This window comes from Martes martes (genome assembly GCF_963455335.1).
Source record: "Martes martes genome assembly, chromosome: 7".
Taxonomy (NCBI): domain Eukaryota; kingdom Metazoa; phylum Chordata; class Mammalia; order Carnivora; family Mustelidae; genus Martes; species Martes martes.
In genome coordinates, this window is record NC_137894.1 from 62,591,940 (window position 1) to 62,610,100 (window position 18,161).

Sequence of the window (18,161 nt, forward strand, 5' to 3'; positions counted from 1 at the left end):
CCCTCCTGAGTAAGGAGCCCAATACAGGACTCAATCCCAGGACCCTGGGATCATGACCTGAGCCGAAGAGAGACATTTAACCAACTAAGCCACCCAGGCATCCCCCAATTGTCATTTGTTGGGACTATCCTTTCCCCTATTGAACTGCCTTGACACTCCCTCAGTTTTTCCTCTTAGCTTTCTGTCAGGTTCCTAGTGTCACCTAGAATCAAAAGTTGTTATCCTTTATTGAATCACCCATTTTCCCATTCATTCCTTTGTTCATTCCACATTTATTATTTTGTGTTTAGTAATATTCTCATGATTTCCCAGCTATTAAACATTTGTGAGCAAAGACTGTCTCTGCCCTCTTAGCATTTAGAATTTAGTGGCCAAAACAGCATTAATGAAATAATGGCCAAATATGTAATTAAATATTTGATAAGTGGAGTGAATTATATACTGTGATTAATGGCCTGAAGGAAAAGTACTGTAAATGAAAACATATGACAGGGGGCTGGCCTAATTTAGAGGATTAGGGCAAGCTTCCTTGAGGAACTGAGATGAGATTTGAAAGCTAAGGTGTAGACCAAGTAAAGAAAGTGGAAAGGGTATTTCAGGCGAGGGGAAGAGCATGTCAAGGACCTTACTAGGCAGGGGAAAGCCTACCTGATACATTTAAGGACGTGAAAGAATGTTTGTGTGGCTGGAGTATAGACAGCAAAGGAATGAACAAGAGGGATTATGTTGGGGCAAGGCCCCATCTCCTCTTTTAGAATTACCATACTGGGTTTTTTTTTTTTTTTTTTAAGATTTTTTGTTTGTTTATTTGACAGAGAGACACAGCGAGAGAGGGAACACAAGCAGGGGGAAGTGGGAGAAGGAGAAGCAGACCTCCTGCCGAGCAGGGAGCCCGATGTGGGACTCGGTCCCAGGACCCTGGGATCATGACCCGCTCAAAACAAACTGGTCTTGGATTCAATTAGATTTAAAGTAGTAAGAAGTACTCTTTTTTTTTCCCTAAGATTTTATTTTTAAGTAATCTTCGTATCTAATGTGGTACTTGAATTCACAGCCCTGAGACCAGGAGTTGCATGCTCCACTGACTGAACCAGGTGCCTCTAGAAGCTCTGTTAACCTGGTATATTATTATTATTATTATTATTATTTTTAAAGATTTTATTTATTTATTTGACAAACAGAGATCACAAGTAGACAGAGAGGCAGGCAGAGAGTGGGGGGAAGCAGGCTCTCTGCTGAGCAGAGAGCCCGATGTGGGGCTTGATCCCAGGACCCTGAGATCATGACCTGAGCCGAAGGCAGAGGCTTTAACCCACTTGGCCACCCAGCCACCCAGCTGAAGGCAGAGGCTTTAACCCACTGAGCCACCCAGAAGCAGGTATATTCTGATTAAAATGGACAATTGGAATTTTCCATAGAATGAGCAAAAAGCAGTCAAATCAGTAAGTAAGACAAAACAAAACAAAACAAAAAACCAAAAAACTCTTAGAGCAATAATGCAGTGTACTTCTTTAGCTCAGCTGGAGGGTGGGGGGCCCACAGCATGGTTTAGCTTCTACCTTGTCCTACAACCAAAACAGGTGAATTGACCAAATCCTGAGGATTTTCACCTACTGAAGAGAGGTACATTGAGTAGATCTTTAGATTTTTCCTGTTTCGAGTGAGGAATAGGGAAATGGCTGCTGAGGGGAAAAGGGGGAAAATAGGAGAAGTGGGAAAAGTGAACAGTAGGACTAATTCTCTACAGGGAAATTTCCTTGGTCTGTGGGAGTGGTTAAGCTACCTCCTTCCCCACAAACCTGCCAAGTAGGTGGTATAAATCCTGATACAAAATAATGTATAGAATCTCGTAGTCTAGGAACTCCAACAAATACTGCTTGCTATTTCAGCTGAAACCCACCTATCTACCTCCCTCCTCCTGCTCCTTGGCTACAGAAAAGCTTGTCTTTTTCTGAGGAAAAAATGAACTGATATCAGATACTGGGAGGAAGAGTCAACATATATCAGAGCATCTAACATGGACAGAGCAATTCAAGCATAATGGAAAGTAAAAAAAACAATTTGGCAACTAGACAAACACTGTTGCAAGAATAACAGAAGAACCTGGCATGCAAAGACAGGCCTAGAAGAGAAACATAACCCAAGGAAAGAAAGGAAATTATTTGCAGTTCCAGACTGTAGAACTCTACTGTTCAGTATAGTAGCTACTGGTTCTAAGAGACTGTTGACATTCATGGGGCGCCTGGGTGGCTCAGTCAATTGGGCATCTGCCTTAGGCTCAGGTCATGATCTCGGGGTCCTGGGATCGAGCCCTGCATCAGGCTTCCTGCGCAGTGGGGTGTTGTCTTGTCTCTCTTCCTCTGCCCCTCCCCCACCTGCTCATGTGCCCCCCAGTCTCTCAAATAAATAAATAAAATTTTGGGGGGAAAAAAAGACATTTAAATTAAAGAAAATTTAGTTCTTCAGTTACACAAGGCACTTTTTAAGTGCATATAGCCACATAAAGCTAGTGGATATTACATTGATAGTGCATACATACATTTTTCTTATCTTAGTAAGTTCTTTTGGACAGTGCTGCTGTGGAGCAAGTTAATAACAACATTATTTGGTAAAATAATACTCAAAAGATAAGGTGATAAAACAAGAATGAGATGGAAAAGGAGATTGCAGAACTAACGAAACAAATTGACGATCAGTGAAACTAATAAAAGCAAGGAACAGAATAGACATTGCTGAAAACTAAATTAAAGACATTAAAGACTTGAGGTAATCTCAAACACAGACAAGCCAGTAAGTTAAGGAAAGACAGTCAAAGATGACCCAACAGTGGAACATATAGTATATCCAAAGAGAATTCTTCTGAAAAGGCAGAATGAAATGGCAGATTGAATATGTATACCATGGGCTAGGAAATCTTGGAACTTAAAGGATAAAGAATTCTTTAGGCAGAGAAAATAAATTGTATTTAAGGGAAGGAATCAGGCTTTTCTGTTTTCTACAACAGTATTTCGTGTAATATCTGTGAAGTTCCGAGGGAAGTAAGTGTGGCCCAGAATATTTAGTCCAAGATACATTTCTAATTAAAGGCAGCTGGTAGGTATTCTCAAATGTGAAAAAACTCAAGAAATTCAAGACATGTGAGCTCATGTGGGAAAAAAAACTGCTTGAGAGCAAATCTCAGCCAGTTAAGAGTAAATCAGAATTAAGAATTACGGAATGAAGAAGCTTGACAAAAGAATTGGTGATGGGCATTGAATCCCTTCCAATGCAGAACTCATATAAAATAGCTACATGAACAATGTTTATGGAACTGGGTGGGAATGTTATCAACCTGGACAAAATAAAAATAATAATTAACAAAATATAGAGATGGAGATAGGGTAGGTTGGTAAAGGGATGAAAATAATGCTGTCATTCAATAGAAAATGTCTAAAGTTGAGACATAGTTAAAAAAATAAGCATAATGACTACAACTCGTTTTATACTTTTTCCTTTTTAGGGGATATTGCTTGATAAAGTTACAAATACAGTTGACCTGTAACATGGTTTAAACTTGGTGGGCCTACTTATACATGGATTTTTTTTTTTTTCAGTAAATATATAGGAAGAATTTTTGGAGATTTGTAACAATTTGAAAAAACTTGTAGATAAACCATGTAGTTTAGAAATACTGAAAAAATAAAAAGTTAGGTGTGTCATGAATGCATAAAATACATGTAGATACTAGTCTATTTTTTCATTTACTACCATAAAATACATGCAAACCTATTTTATAAAAAGTAAACATTTTTCAAATCTTCAACAAACACAGATCCTATGTGGCACCATCACAGTTAAGAGAAATGTAATAAATATAAAGATACAGTATTAAATCATAACTGCATAAAACTAATTGTTATAGTACTATAAAAATCTCTTAGTTCTTCTGTTGTTACCATGGTGAGCTTAATTATGGCAAGTATCTCCTTGAAACACCAATCATCTCTGTGTGAATGGTTTATCTCCAATAAACTGTGTATCACAGAAAAAGTGATCTCTCAGGGTTCTTGCATATTTTTCATTGTGCTCAGTGCAATACTGTACACTTTGAATAACACCATAGAACTCATATGGTGCCACTAGTAATGCCAGAAAGTGCTTCCAAGAAACAGAAAATTCAGGACAGTACAGAAAAGAGTTGGAATTGCTTGATAAATACTATAAATTGAGGTCTGTAGTAGCAGTTGCCTGGCATTTCAGGATAAATGAATCTAGCAGAAGGACTATTGTAAAAAAAAAAAGTAAAATTGTTGCTATAGCTACTCCAGCAAGTGTGGAAAGCCTTGTACTTTTTGCAAAATACCTTTTTATTTCATATTGAAGATGCGGCTTTTATGTGGGTATAGAATTGCTCCAAGGAAGACATATCTGTAGACTAATATGATTTGAGAAAATTAGTCATCATATGACAAAATAAATGGAAGATGAAAGATCTAAAGCTGGGGAATTTAATGCCGGCAAAGGATGGTTTGATAATTTTTAGAAGTTTGGTTTAAAAATATGTCAAGATAACAAGAGAAGCAGCTTCTGCTGACCCAAGAGTGCAGACAAGTTCTCAGACACCATTAAGAAAATTACTGAGAAAGGATATCTGCCTGAGCAGGTTTCTAATTCAGAGGAAAGTGCATTGGGTAAAAAAAAATGCCACAAAGGACATTTATTAGTAAGGAAGAGAGGTGAGCACCAGGATTGAAGGCAGGAAGGAATAGGCTAACTCTTCTGCGTAAATACAGTTGGGTTCATGATCAGGACTGCCCTCATCTATAAAGCTGCTAATCCCTGACCTCTAAGGGAAAAGATAAACACCAGCTGCCAGTCTTTTGGCTGTACAACAGGAAGTCCTGGAAAAGAGCACTTTTCTGGATTGGATTCATCAGTGCTTTTTCTCTGACATCAGGAAGTACTTTGTCAGTAAGAGACTGCCTTTTAAATTTCTTCTGATATTGGACAATGTCCCTGGCTACCCAGAACTCCATGAGTTCAATACCAAAGGCATAAAAGTGTTGCTCCCAAATATGGTGTCTCTAATTCAGCCTCTAGATCAAGGGGTCATTAGGGACTTTCAAGGCTCGTAACACATGGTGCTCTATAGAAAAGGTTGTCAAGGCCATGGAAGAGATCCCCTGTAGAGAAAACAAGAAAGTCTGGAAAGATAACACCATTGAAGATTCCATTGTTGTTATAGAAAAGCCATGAAAGCAATTAAGCCTGAACAGAATATATTTCTGCTAGAGAAAACTGTCCAGATGTTGTACATGATTTCACAGGATTTATAACAGAGACAAGGAAATCATGAAAGACATTGTGGTTATGGCAAAAATGGTGGGGGTGAAGGGTTTCAGGATATGGATCTTGGAGGAATTCAAAGACCAAGAGTTTCTCCACCAGAGGAATTTAGAGAAGAGTACTTCGTGGAGATGGTACTTCTGAACGAGTGCCAGATGATGAAGCAGTGTTAGAAAACAAATTGACACTCTTAATCTCAGGAAGCAAACTGAGGGCTGCTGAAAGGGGGTGGGGGGGGATAGGGTGGCTGGGTGATGGACATTGGGGAGGGTATGTGGTATGGTGAGTGCTGTGAATTGTATAAGACTGATGATTCACAGACCTTTACCCCTGAAACAAATAATACATTCTATGTTAAAAAACAAAAACAAAAACAAATTAACAGACAATCTGGCATAAACATTTTGAGTATTCAAGATAGCTACTTCTTTTATGACGTGGGCCCTTCTATGGTATGCACACTGTAACTAAAGCAAATGGTGGAAGAAGAATTGTTACTATATGTATAGAAACATTTATAGAGAAATGAAAAAAAAAGACAAATTATGATGTACTTCATAAAGTTACACTCAGCGTGCCTACCTCTCCTGCCTCTTCATCTACCTTCTCCACCTCTTCTATTGCTGTCAACCCTGAGACAGCAACACTCAGCTCCTCCTCATCCTCAGCCTGCTCAGGTAAAGACAGCAAGGATGAAGACCTTTATGACGTCGATCCATTGCATTTAGTAAATAGTCATCTGCTGTACAGTTAACAAATTTATCTGTTGTATATGTGTCTGTCTTCGTGTGAAAATCTAGTAACTGTACAGCAAGAAGTATATGAGACATTTTTGTGTCATTATCATCCTCATTGCCTAAGTAGTCATTGTGTAGAACATTGTGTGCAAAACTTGTATGAAAGTGGATAGCCTATCCTTTCATAGGCATAGGTGAGTAGTATTTAATATAAAATTAATAATGTGTTAGCTTTCTTACTGTTTTATAATTTTGCTTTCAAAGAATGATATTACCATACAGTATACCTTTCTCTCTTGTAATTGAAGATACTCTCTGTCAGCCTATCGACACGGGTAAGTGGTTTGTTTTTTTAAAGTGTTTTCAGTATTGCATTGTGACATGACTGTAATACCGTACACCATCAAAATTTTATAAGGATTCATTCATTTGTGTATGGGCTATGCTACTGTGAAGCTACTGTATTGATTACACTAGGCTATCATAAAGCAGTCAGATTGCCACTTTATTATCAATGCAGTAAATATGGATTTCACATTATGTTTCCCTTTTTTTAAAAAAAAGATTTTATTTATTTATTTGACAGAGACAGCGAGAGAAGGAACAGAAGCAGGGGGAGTGGGAGAGGGAGAGAAGCAGGCTTCCCACTGAGGAGGAGCCCCATGTGGGGCTCGATCCCAGGACTCTGGGATCATGACCTGAGCCGAAGGCAGACGCTTAATGGCTGAGCCACCCAGGTGCCCCATGTTTTAATTTTTGATGTTTAGTGTTAGTAATACGTATACTATCTGAAGTGTTTTGTATCATATAAGGCAGTATTTTTTTTTTAAGATTTTATTTATATATTAGAGAAAGAGAGAATGAGAGGGGAGGGGTCAGAGGGAGAAGCAGACTCCCCCCTGAGCAGGAAGCCCGATGTGAGACTCGATCTGGGGACTCCAGGATCATGACCTGAGCCAAAGGCAGTTGCTTAACGAACTGAGCCACCCTGGCGCCCCTAAGACAGTTGAGAAGTACTGACAGATGATTCATCTTGTAAACAGATGATATAAACATACGGTATTGAAAAACAATGTAGTCCTGTAAATGTATTTTCTTTTCCTTATGATTTTAATATTCTTTTCTCTAGCTTTCTCTATTGCAGAAGTACAGTATATAATATGCATAACGTACAAAACGTGTTAATTGACTGTGTATGTTTTTATTAAGGATGTCAGTCAACAGTAGGGTATGAGCAGTTAAGTTTTTGGGTAGTCAAAAGTTATACATGGTTCAACTGCATGGTGAGCTGGTGCGCCTAATCCCCCTGTTGTACAAGGGTCAGGTGTACTCAAACTTCAGAAATTACTTCAGCCTGATTTTCTTTTATTATTTTGAAGTATAGTTATATTTAGTCCTATTAAAAATGGCATGTATAGCATGGTCTTATTTTTTAAAAATTTCTTATCTGTCATTCTATCTGTGTAAGTACATACAAAGATATCTATATTAATAACAGTATTTTAGTGATAATTTTAGTTAATTTTGGATTTGGAGTGATTTTTAATAATTATCTTTCTACTTTTCTGTATTTAAGTTTTTTATAACAATGGAGCATTTTTGTTTTTCTAAAAAATGCTATCACAATTATGTGAAGATACTAATAATGGTTAACTCTGGTTAGGAGGAGTGAATATGATTATAATTTTTTCCCTTCCTTTCCTTTTAAAAAATTGTTTTGTTTAAATTTAAAATGAAAGATGCTCAAATATTTCAGCTCAAGTGTTTCAGAGCAGATTAAGCCAGATTTGGAAATGATAGTTTTCATTCATAATATGACATATGCCGTAAGAATATAGCTTATCCAGATCTGAGAAGTGATGATTTAGGAATTGGTAATCCAGTTGTAGAAAGGATAATCCCTAGGAGTAGTAAGAATATTAATGTGGAATTGAAATAAATGCATTTTCAATTGCAGTGGTGTATTTAGGGGATAGAACATGGGGCTTGAACTCATGACCCTGAGATGAAAACCGAGCTAAAATCAAGCATCAGAAGCCCCAGAGATAAAATATTTTTTAAATTATCACTTTGTGTCAGGACCAAATTTACCTTATGAAAATTGTGCTTAGAATGATTTATAGAAGCATGCTGAGGAAGCAAAGTAGTATTGTTATTGATATTGTTTTTAGTATTAGGGAATTATGCTGTATGTGAAATAAAGTAGATTTCTCATTTCCTGATGATTTCATGAACTAAAGTCATAGTAAACTAATTTTTTTCCTTCTGCATTATGAAAAAATTAGTTTGCTAGTTTCAAAAAGCTGGAAACTGTTAAATGTGACAGTATTGTTGGATTGAAAATTAGAAAAAAGTAACTTAGTGATGATAGAAAGTTTTTAGTTCTGACTTTCTGAATGAGAGGGTGGGTATAATTACAGACTAAGGAAAGACTGAATGTAATACAGGCATAAACAGTTTAATGACAAAAAGTGTTACTACTTTTCACTAGTTTTTGTCTCTCTCCCTGCCCCCAACTCTCTTACAGACTCACCAATCTGAAGAAGATGCAGTTTATGTTTTCCAGCCCCACAGTCAGCCAGTTAGCTGTCTTTACTTCTCACCTGCCAATCCGGCTCACATACTGTCACTGAGCTATGACGGCACATTACGCTGTGGGGATTTTTCGAGGGCTATTTTTGAAGAGGTAAATGTTAATGTATTTACATACTGACTTGAGGTGATATTCTGGATTCTTTATGAAATGCCACATGAATGATTATCATACCAGTCAGAATGGATGAAGTGGTATAGAATAGGAACTTTAGAATTACACTACTTAAGTTTGAATCGTACTATCTGTTACCACTTGTGTGACCTTGGAAGTTATTTAACCTCTTTGTGCATCAATTTCCTTAGTTGTGAAATGGTATAGTAATAGTACCTACCTCATAGGGTTGTCATGAGGATTGAATGACTTAAGGCAGATAAAGTGGTCAGAATGCAGCCAGACACATAAGTGTTTGCTCTTATTTTTTAATTTATGTAAAAAGTTTTTATTGTGTATTACTCTTTTTTTTTTTTTTTAAAGATTCTATTCATTTATTTGACAGAGATCACAAGTAGGCAGAGAGGCAGACAGAGAGCGGCAGGAGGGAAGCAGGCTCCCTGCTGAGCAGAGAGCCCGACGCGGGGCTCAATCCCAGGGCCCCGGGATCATGACCTGAGCCGAAGGCAGAGGCTTTAACCCACTGAGCCACCCAGGCGCCCCTGTATTACTCTTTTTTTATTGAAGTATAGTTGACACACAGTGTTTCATTAGTTTCAGGTGTACTACATAGTAATTCAACTCCGTATATTATGCTGTGCTCACTGCCAAGTGTAGCTACCATCTGTCACCATGCAGTTGCTACTACCTCATTGCCATTGAATATATTCCCTATGCTGTACATTTTATCCTTTTTTATTCCCATATTCATTCCATTACTAGAAGCCTGTATCTGCCATTCCCCTTAATTCATTTTGGCCATTCTTCCCCCATCCCTCTGAATCCCTCTGGCAACCACCAGTTTGTTCTATTTATGGTCTGTTTCTGCTATTTTTGGTTTTGTTCATTTGTTTTTTAGATTCCATATAAGTGCTGTTTGTCTTTTTCTGTCTCACTTAACTTCACTTAGCATGATGTCCTCTAGGTCCATGTGTGTTGTTACAAATGGCAAGATCTCATTTTTTTTTTTAAAGGCTGAGTAATATCCCATTGCATACACACACACACACACACACACACCCCCAACCCAGCATCTTTATTCATTCATCTGTCAGTGGACATCTGTAGTGAACATAAGGGTATATATATCTTTATGAGTTAGTGTTTTCATTTTCTTTGGGTAAATACTAGTAGAATTACTAGATTGTATGGTTTTCCTATTTTTAGTTTTTTTGAGGAACCTGCATACTGTTTCTGTGATGGCTCTACTAATTTACATTCCTACCAACAGTGCACAGGCATTCCTTTTTCTTCACATCTTTGCCAGTACTTGCTATTTCTTGTCTTTTTGATAGTAGTCAAACAGAAATAAGGTGAGATCTCATTGTGATTTTGATTTGCATTTCCCTGATAATCAGTGATGTTGAGCATCATTTCATGTGTCTGTTGGCTGTCTCCATATCTTTGGAAAAATGTCTGTATCTTCTTCCCATTTTTTAATTGAATTACTTGGAGGTTTTTTGGTATTGAGTTGTTTAAGTTCTTTATATATTCATTCTCTATATATGTTCCAGATATAAAGGGATATTAACCCCTTATCAAATATATCATTTGCAAATATCTTACCCCATTTGGTAGGTTGCCTTTTCTTTTTTTTTTTTTTTTTAATGGTTTCCTTTGCTGTACAAAAGCTGCTTATTTTGATGTAGTCCTAATAGTTTATTTTTGTGTTTGTTTCCCTTTCCTTAGGAGACATACCTAGAAAAATGTTGCTAAGTCTGGTGTCAAAGAGATTACTGCCTGTGTTTTCTTTTAGGAGTTGTATGGTTTCAGATTTCACATTTAGGTCTTTAATCCATTTTCAGTTTTTATTAATTAATTAATTTTAAAAAGTAAGCTCTACACCTAATGTGGGGCTTGAACTCGTGACACCAAAATTAAGAGTATCGTGCTTTACCAACTGAGATAGCTAAGTACCACCATTTGGGTTTATCTTTGTAAATGGTGTCAGAAAGTGGTCCAGTTTCATTTTTTTCATGTAGCTATCCAGATTTCCCAGCACCATTTATTGAAGAGACTGTCTTCCCCATTGTATATTTTTGCCTTCTTTGTCCTAGATTAATTGACCATATAAGCATGGGTTTATTTCTGGACTCTCTGTTCTACTCCACTGATGTGTTGTCCCAATACCGTACTGTTTTGATTACTACAACTTTGTAATGTATCTTGAAATCTGAGATTGTGATAACTCCCATCTTTGTTCTTTCTCAAGATTGCTTTGCTTATTTTGATGGTTTTATGGTTCCATACAAATTTTAGGATTATTAGTTCTAGCTCTGTGAAAAATGCTTTTGGTATTTTTTTTTTTTAAGATTTTATTTATTTATTTGACAGACAGAGATCACAAGTAGGTAGAGAGGCAGGCAGAGAGAGAGAGGAGGAAGCAGGCTCCCCGCTGAGCGGAGAGCCGGATGCGGGACTTGATCCCAGGACCCTGGGATCATGACCTGAGCCGAAAGCAGAGGCTTTAACCCACTGAGCCACCCAGGTTCCCCTGCTTTTGGTATGTTAATAGAGATTGCATTCAATCTTTAGATTGCTTTGAGTAGTATGGACATTTTAATGGTATTGGTTCTTTCCATCTGTGATTATGGTATATCTTTCCATTTGTTTGTGTCATCTTCAGTTTCTTTGATCATTTATAGTTTTCAGAGTACAGGTCTTTTATGTCCTTGGTTAAATTTATTCCTAGCTATTCTTTTTGGTACAATTTTTTTTTTAAAGATTTATTTATTTATTTGAGAGTGAGAGAGAATGGGAGGTAAGGATGGAGGGAAAGGGAGAGAAAGTCTCAAGCGGGCTCTGCACTGAGCACAGAGCCTGACATGGGGCTTGACCTCATGACCCTGAGATCATGACCTGAGCCAAAACCCAGAGGTGGACACTTAACCAACTGGGCCACGCAGGCAGGCACCCCTTTTTAGTGCAGTTGTAAATGGAATTGTTTCTTAGTTTCTCTTTCTGCTACTTTGTTATTATGAGTTGTATGGAAATGCAACATATTTCTTTATATTAATTTTGTATCCTGCAACTCTCCTGAGTTCATTTATTACTTGTGAAAGCTTTTTGGTGAAGTCCTCAGGGTTTTCTATGTGAAGTATCATGACATCTGCAGACAGTGACAGTGTTAATGTTTTCCTTACCGATTTGGATGCCTTTTATTTCTTTTTTGTCTGTTGTGCTAGGACTTCCAGTACTATGTTGAATAAAACTGGTGAGAGTACACATCTTTGCCTTGTTCCTGATTTTAGAGGAAAAACTCAATTTTTCACCATTGAGGGTGATGTTAAATGTGTGTTTGTCTTTTTCTTTTTTTCTTTTTTAAAGATTTATTTGTTTGAGGGCACCTGGGTGGCTCAATTGGTTAAGCTTCTGCCTTCAGCTCAGGTTATTTTCCCAGGGTCCTGGGATTGAGTCCTGCTTCAGGCTCCCTGGTCCCTGCTCCACAGGGAGTCTACTTCTCCCACTGCCCCTCCTCCCACTCGTTTTCTCAGTCTCTCTCTCTCTCAAATTAAAAAAAAAAGACTTAAAGGGAGTTGCATAAGTGAGCAGGGGGAGGGGCAGAGGCAAAAGGAGAGAGAGAATCCTGAAATAGACTCTGTGCTAACTCAGGACTCAATCCCAGGAACCTGAGATCATGACCTGAGTCGAAATCAAGAGTCAGCCTCTCAACTAACTGCGCCACCCAGGCAGTGTATAACTTTCTGGACATTTCATATAAATGGAGTCACACAGTTTGTAGTCTTTTGTGACTGCATTCTTCTACATAACAATGTTTTCAGAGTTCATCCATGTTGTAGAATGTGTCATTACTTCATTCCTTTTTTTGGCTGAATAATATTTCACTGTATGGATATATCACATTTTGCTCACCCATTCATTAGTTGATGAACATTTTGGGTTGTTTCTATTCTTAATATTGAAAATAATGTTGTTATGGACATTGATGTACAAGTTTTGTTTTGTTTTGTTTTTGCTTTTTTGTTTGTTTGATGTATAAGTTTTGTGTGAACATATTCTTTGATTTCTCTTGGGTATATACCTAGAAGTGGAGTTGCTTGATCATATGGTAACTCTGTGTTTAATATCTTGAGGAACTACCAAACTGTTTCCCAAAGTGGCTTCACCATTTACATACTGAACAAACACTAGTATTCCAATTTTCCCACATCCTTGTCAATGCTTACTGTTAGTGACTGTAGCCATCCTAGTGAGTATGAAGTCTTATGTCATTATGGTTTTGACCCTCATTTCCCTAATGATTAATGATGCTGAGTATCTTTTTATCTGCTTATTGGCCATTTTAATTTCTTTAGAGAACTATTGATTTCTCTAAATGTTGGATTCTTTGCCCAAGTTTTAATTGGGTTATCTATCTTTTTAGTATTGAGTTCTAGGATTTCTCCACTTACATATTTAAAGTCAGGTTTATTGAGATGTAAGTTCTATGCAATAAAATTTGTCCTTTTAAGTGTATAATTCTATGAGTTTTGGCAAATTGTCTGCACCTGCATAACTGCCATCACAATCAAGATATAGAAAATTTCCATCACCTGAAAAAATCACCTTGTGAACCCTTTGTAGTCGGTCCCCTGCCTTTTCCCACACTCCTGACAACCACTGTTATGATTACTGTCCCTATAATTTTGTCTGCTCCAAAATGTCAAGTAAATGAAGTCATATGGTATGAAGCTTTTTATGTCTGGCTTCTCTCACTTAGCATAATACTTCTAAGATTCATCCATGATGTTGCATGTATAACTAATGTGCTCCTGATACTACTGATTGAACAGTTACTTTGTGTTAGACATTATGCTTTATATATATTGTTAAGCCTTGTAACACCCTATGAAATAAGGAATGTTATCCCCATTTAACAGTTGAGAAAACTGAGGTAAAGAGGTTTATTGGCTTGCTCAGGGACATGAATGGCAGTGCTAGAATTTTCACTTGGATCTGTCTGACTCCACTGCAATTAAACCCCTGCACTTAGCCATTTTGATACACTGACTGAATACTTCAGGTATCGTTTGGGGGCTTTTTGGATGTACAGGGGTTGTGATGCCTTCGGTATATTAATTTGTTAGTCTCAGTTTATAATAGTATATATAACTTTTTATTAACTAAAAATCAGCAATAGCGATTCGTTGTTAAGAATTGTGGTTAGGGGGGCACCTGGGTGGCTCAGTGGGTTAAAGCCTCTGCCTTCGGCTCAGGTCATGATCCCAGGGTTCTGGGATCGAGCCCCGCATCGGGCTCTCTGCTTAGCGGGGAGCCTGCTTCCTCCTCTCTCTCTGCCTGCTCCTCTGCCTATTTGTGATCTTTGTCTGTCAAATAAATAAAATCTAAAAAAAAAAAAAAAAAAAGAATTGTGGTTAGGTATGCTTCCAGAAAGTGCACATATACTTAGAAGCAAATAGAGGTGGATATTTTTTTCCTTTTCACTAATGGATTCATACTGTATACATACTTTCTTTTTTTTTAAGATTTTATTTATTTATTTGTCAGAGAGAGCGAGCATAGGCAGACAGAGTGGCAGGCAGAGGCAGAGGGAGAAGCAGGCTCCCCGCCGAGCAAGGAGCCCGATGCGGGGCTGGATCCCAGGACGCTGGGATCATGACCTGAGCTGAAGGCAGAGGCCCAACCCACTGAGCCACCCAGGCGTCCGCTGTGTACATTTTTGCAACTGGCTTTTTTCACTTGGTAATAGGGACAGATTGTAGTACAAATCTATCTCATCCTTTTTAGCAATGCATGGTGTTTCAACGTAGAGATGTACCATCATTTATTTAAACAGGTCTCTTTTGGTGAACATTTAGGTTGCTTCTTAATGCAATTGGAGTCTTTTTTTTTTTTAAATACAATTATATGTTTTGTTTTGTTTTGTTTTTTTTAGATTTTATTTATTTGACAGACAGATCACAAGTAGGCAGAGAGGCAGACAGAGAGAGAGAGAGGAGAAAGCAGGCTCCCTGCTGAGCAGAGAGCCCGATGCAGGGCTCGATCCCAAGACCCTGAGATCATGACCTGAGCCGAAGGCAGAGGCCTCAACCCACTGAGCCACCCAGGTGCCCCTGCAATAGGAGTCTTGCAGTGGACATCTTTATATATATTTAGATAAATTATTGTGTCAGAGGGTACAAACATTAAATATGTTCATAGGTGTACTCTGATTAGTTGTCAGAAACTTGTTATTTACTTATTTATACTTCTACCAAGAGTGAGTAAGTGATGAGCATTTGGCCATATATTTTTGGACTTGTTGGCAGAATTACTTGATATATTAAGGTATTTCAGCTGGGTAGAATTTACATTTAGTTCATTTCCTAGTAAGCATCACAGAATAGATCTGCAACTGAGGTTTATTGGATTTAAGAGATGTGGCATGTAACCCTGTCATGGTGGATGGGCCATTTGTTTGTAGGTGAGTCTCACAGCTGATCTGTGCCTTAGTTTCCATTTCTGTAAAACGGGATGATCATTTTGCATTCTGCTTTCTGTGGGATGATGGGAGGATAAATGAAATTATTAGGTAAAGTGTTTTATAGCCTTTTTACCAAAAAATTTGTACGTTGGTGGTTATTTGTATCCTTAGGTATATAGAGATGAAAGAAGTAGCTTTTCCTCTTTTGACTTCTTGGGAGAAGATGCCTCCACTTTAATAGTAGGACATTGGAATGGAAATATATCACTGGTAGATAGACGGACACCTGGAACTTCTTATGAGAAACTTATCAATTCTTCTTCGAGCAAAATAAGAACTGTTCATGTCCACCCGGTGCACAGACAGTATTTTATCACTGCAGGATTGAGGTATGTTCTTCTTTTGTGATTTAATCTTTTGAAGTTAGGAATACTGTTCTGTTTATTTATTTTTTAAAGATTTATTCATTTGAGAGAGAGTGTGTGTGAGTACAAACAGGGAGGTGTGGTGCAGAGAGAGAGGGGGAGAGAGAGAAAATCCTCATGCAGACTCCCTGCTAAGTGCAGAGCTGAATGTGGGACTCGATCCCAGGACCTTGAGATTATGACCTAAGCTAAAGCCAAGAGTCAGATGTTTAACCGACTGAACCACCCAGGTGTCCTGAGGGACTACTGTAGTTTGGATGTTAAAGATAACTGATTTTTCTGATACTCATATAGCTAAATAATTTTTCTTGCTACACCAATTGAAGTTTTATTGAATATGATTTTTTTTAGGAGAGATTCTTTTGGAAATAAAAAAGATTCTTTTGGATTTGGCATCATGTGAATTTACTTTTTTTTTTAAAAACAGAAAAAAAGTCTTTAATAAATCAACTTGTTTTATCTCAATAATAACTGATGGATACATTGTTTTCTACACTTAGAATCCAGAGGTTGTTATTTTTTTAAATTTAAAATTTTTTATTAACAAATAATGTATTATTAGCCCCAGGGGTACAGGTCTGTGAATCGTCAGGTTTACACACTTCACAGCACTCACCATAGCACATACCCTCCCCAGTGTCCATAACCCAACCACCCTCTCCCTACCCACCTCCCCCCTGGCAACCCTCGGCTTGTTTTGTGAGATTAAGAGTCTCTTATGATTTGTCTCCCTCCCGATCCCATCTTGTTTCATTTTTTCCTTCCCTACCCCCTAAACCCCCCACTTTGCCTCTCAACTTCCTCATATCAGGGAGATCATATGTTAATTGTCTTTCTCTGATTGACTTATTTCACTCAGCATAATACCCTCTAGTTCCATCCACGTCATTGCAAATGGCAAGATTTCATTTCTTTTGATGGCTGCATAGTATTCCATTGTATATATATACCACACCTTCTTTATCCATTCATCTGTTGATGGACATCTAGTTTCTTTCCATAGTTTGGCTATTGTGGACATTGCTGCTACAAACATTCGGGTGCATGTGCCCCCTTCAGATCACTACATTTGTATCTTTAGGGTAAATACCCAGCAATGCGATTGCTAGGTCGTATGGTAGCTCTATTTTCAACTTTTTGAGGAACCTCCATGTTGTTTTCCAGAGTGGCTGCACCAGCTTGCATTCCCATCAAAAATGTAGAAGGGTTCCCCTTCTTCTGCATCCTCTCCAACATCTGTTGTTTCCTGACTTGTTAATTTTAGCCATTCTGACTGGCGTGAGATGGTATCTCATTGTGGTTTTGATTTGTATTTCCCTGATGCTGAGTGATATGGAGGACTTTTTCTTGTGTCTTTTGTCCATCCGGTTGTCTTCTTTGCAGAAATGTCTGTTCATGTCCTCTGCCCATTTCTTGATTGGATTATTTGTTCTTTGGGTGTTGAGTTTGATAAGCTCTTTATAGATTTTGGATACTAGCCCTTTATCTGATATGTCATTTGCAAATATCTTCTCCCATTCTGTCAGTTGTCTTTTGATTTTGTTGATTGTTTCCTTTGCTGTGCAAAAGCTTTTGATCTTGATGAAGTCCCAGTAGTTCATTTTTGCCCTTGCTTCCCTTGCCTTTGGCGATTTTTCTAGGAAGAAGTTGCTATGCCTGAGGTCAAAGAGTTTGCTGCCTGTGTTCTCCTGGAGGATTTTGATGGATTCCTGTCTCGCATTGAGGTCTTTCATCCATTTTGAGGCTATTTTTGTGTGTGGTGTAAGGAAATGGTCCAGTTTCATTTTTCCGCACGTGGCTGTCCAGTTTTCCCAACATCATTTGTTAAAGAGACTGTCTTTTTTCCATTGGACATTCCTTCCTGCTTTGTCAAAGAGTTGAGGGTCCATTTCTGGGCTCTCTGTTCTGTTCCATTCATCTGTGTGTCTGTTTTTCTGCCAGTACTATACTGTCTTGATGATGACAGCTTTATAATAGAGCTTGAAGTCTGGAATTGTGATGCCACCAACTTTGGCTTTCTTTTTCAACATTCCTCTGGCTATTCAAGGTCTTTTTTGAGTCCATATAAATTTTAGGATTATTTGTTCTATTTCTTTGAAAAAAAAGGATGGTATTTTGATAGGGATTGCATTAAACATGTAGATTGCTTTAGGCAGCATAGACATTTTCACAATATTTGTTCTTCCAATCCATGAGCATGGAACATTTTTCCATTTCTTTGTGTCTTCCTCAATTTCTTTCATGAATACTTTATAGTTTTCTGAGTACAGATTCTTTGCCTCTTTGGTTAGGTTTATTCCTAGGTATCTTATGGTTTTGGGTACAATTGTAAATGGGATTGACTCCTTTATTTCTCTTTCTTTTGTCTTGTTGTTGGTGTATAGAAGTGCAACTGATTTCTGTGCATTGATTTTATATCCTGACACTTTACTGAATTCCTGTACAAGTTCTAGAAGAGTTGGAGTGGAGGCTTTTGGGTTTTCCACATAAAGTATCATATCATC

General features: G+C 37.8%; 1 protein-coding gene across 2 annotated transcripts in view; it reads left to right on the plus strand.

Annotated features, from left to right (window-relative positions):
• The window catches only part of WDR76 (WD repeat domain 76), a 62,617-nt gene that overhangs the window by 30,497 nt on the left and 13,959 nt on the right, over positions 1-18,161 (plus strand). For both annotated transcript variants that reach the window (XM_080808194.1, XM_080808193.1), the window contains 2 exons: positions 8,590-8,748; positions 15,404-15,621. In XM_080808194.1, coding sequence (XP_080664320.1) covers positions 8,590-8,748; positions 15,404-15,621 — 377 coding nt within the window. The remainder of the gene's footprint in view (positions 1-8,589; positions 8,749-15,403; positions 15,622-18,161) is intronic.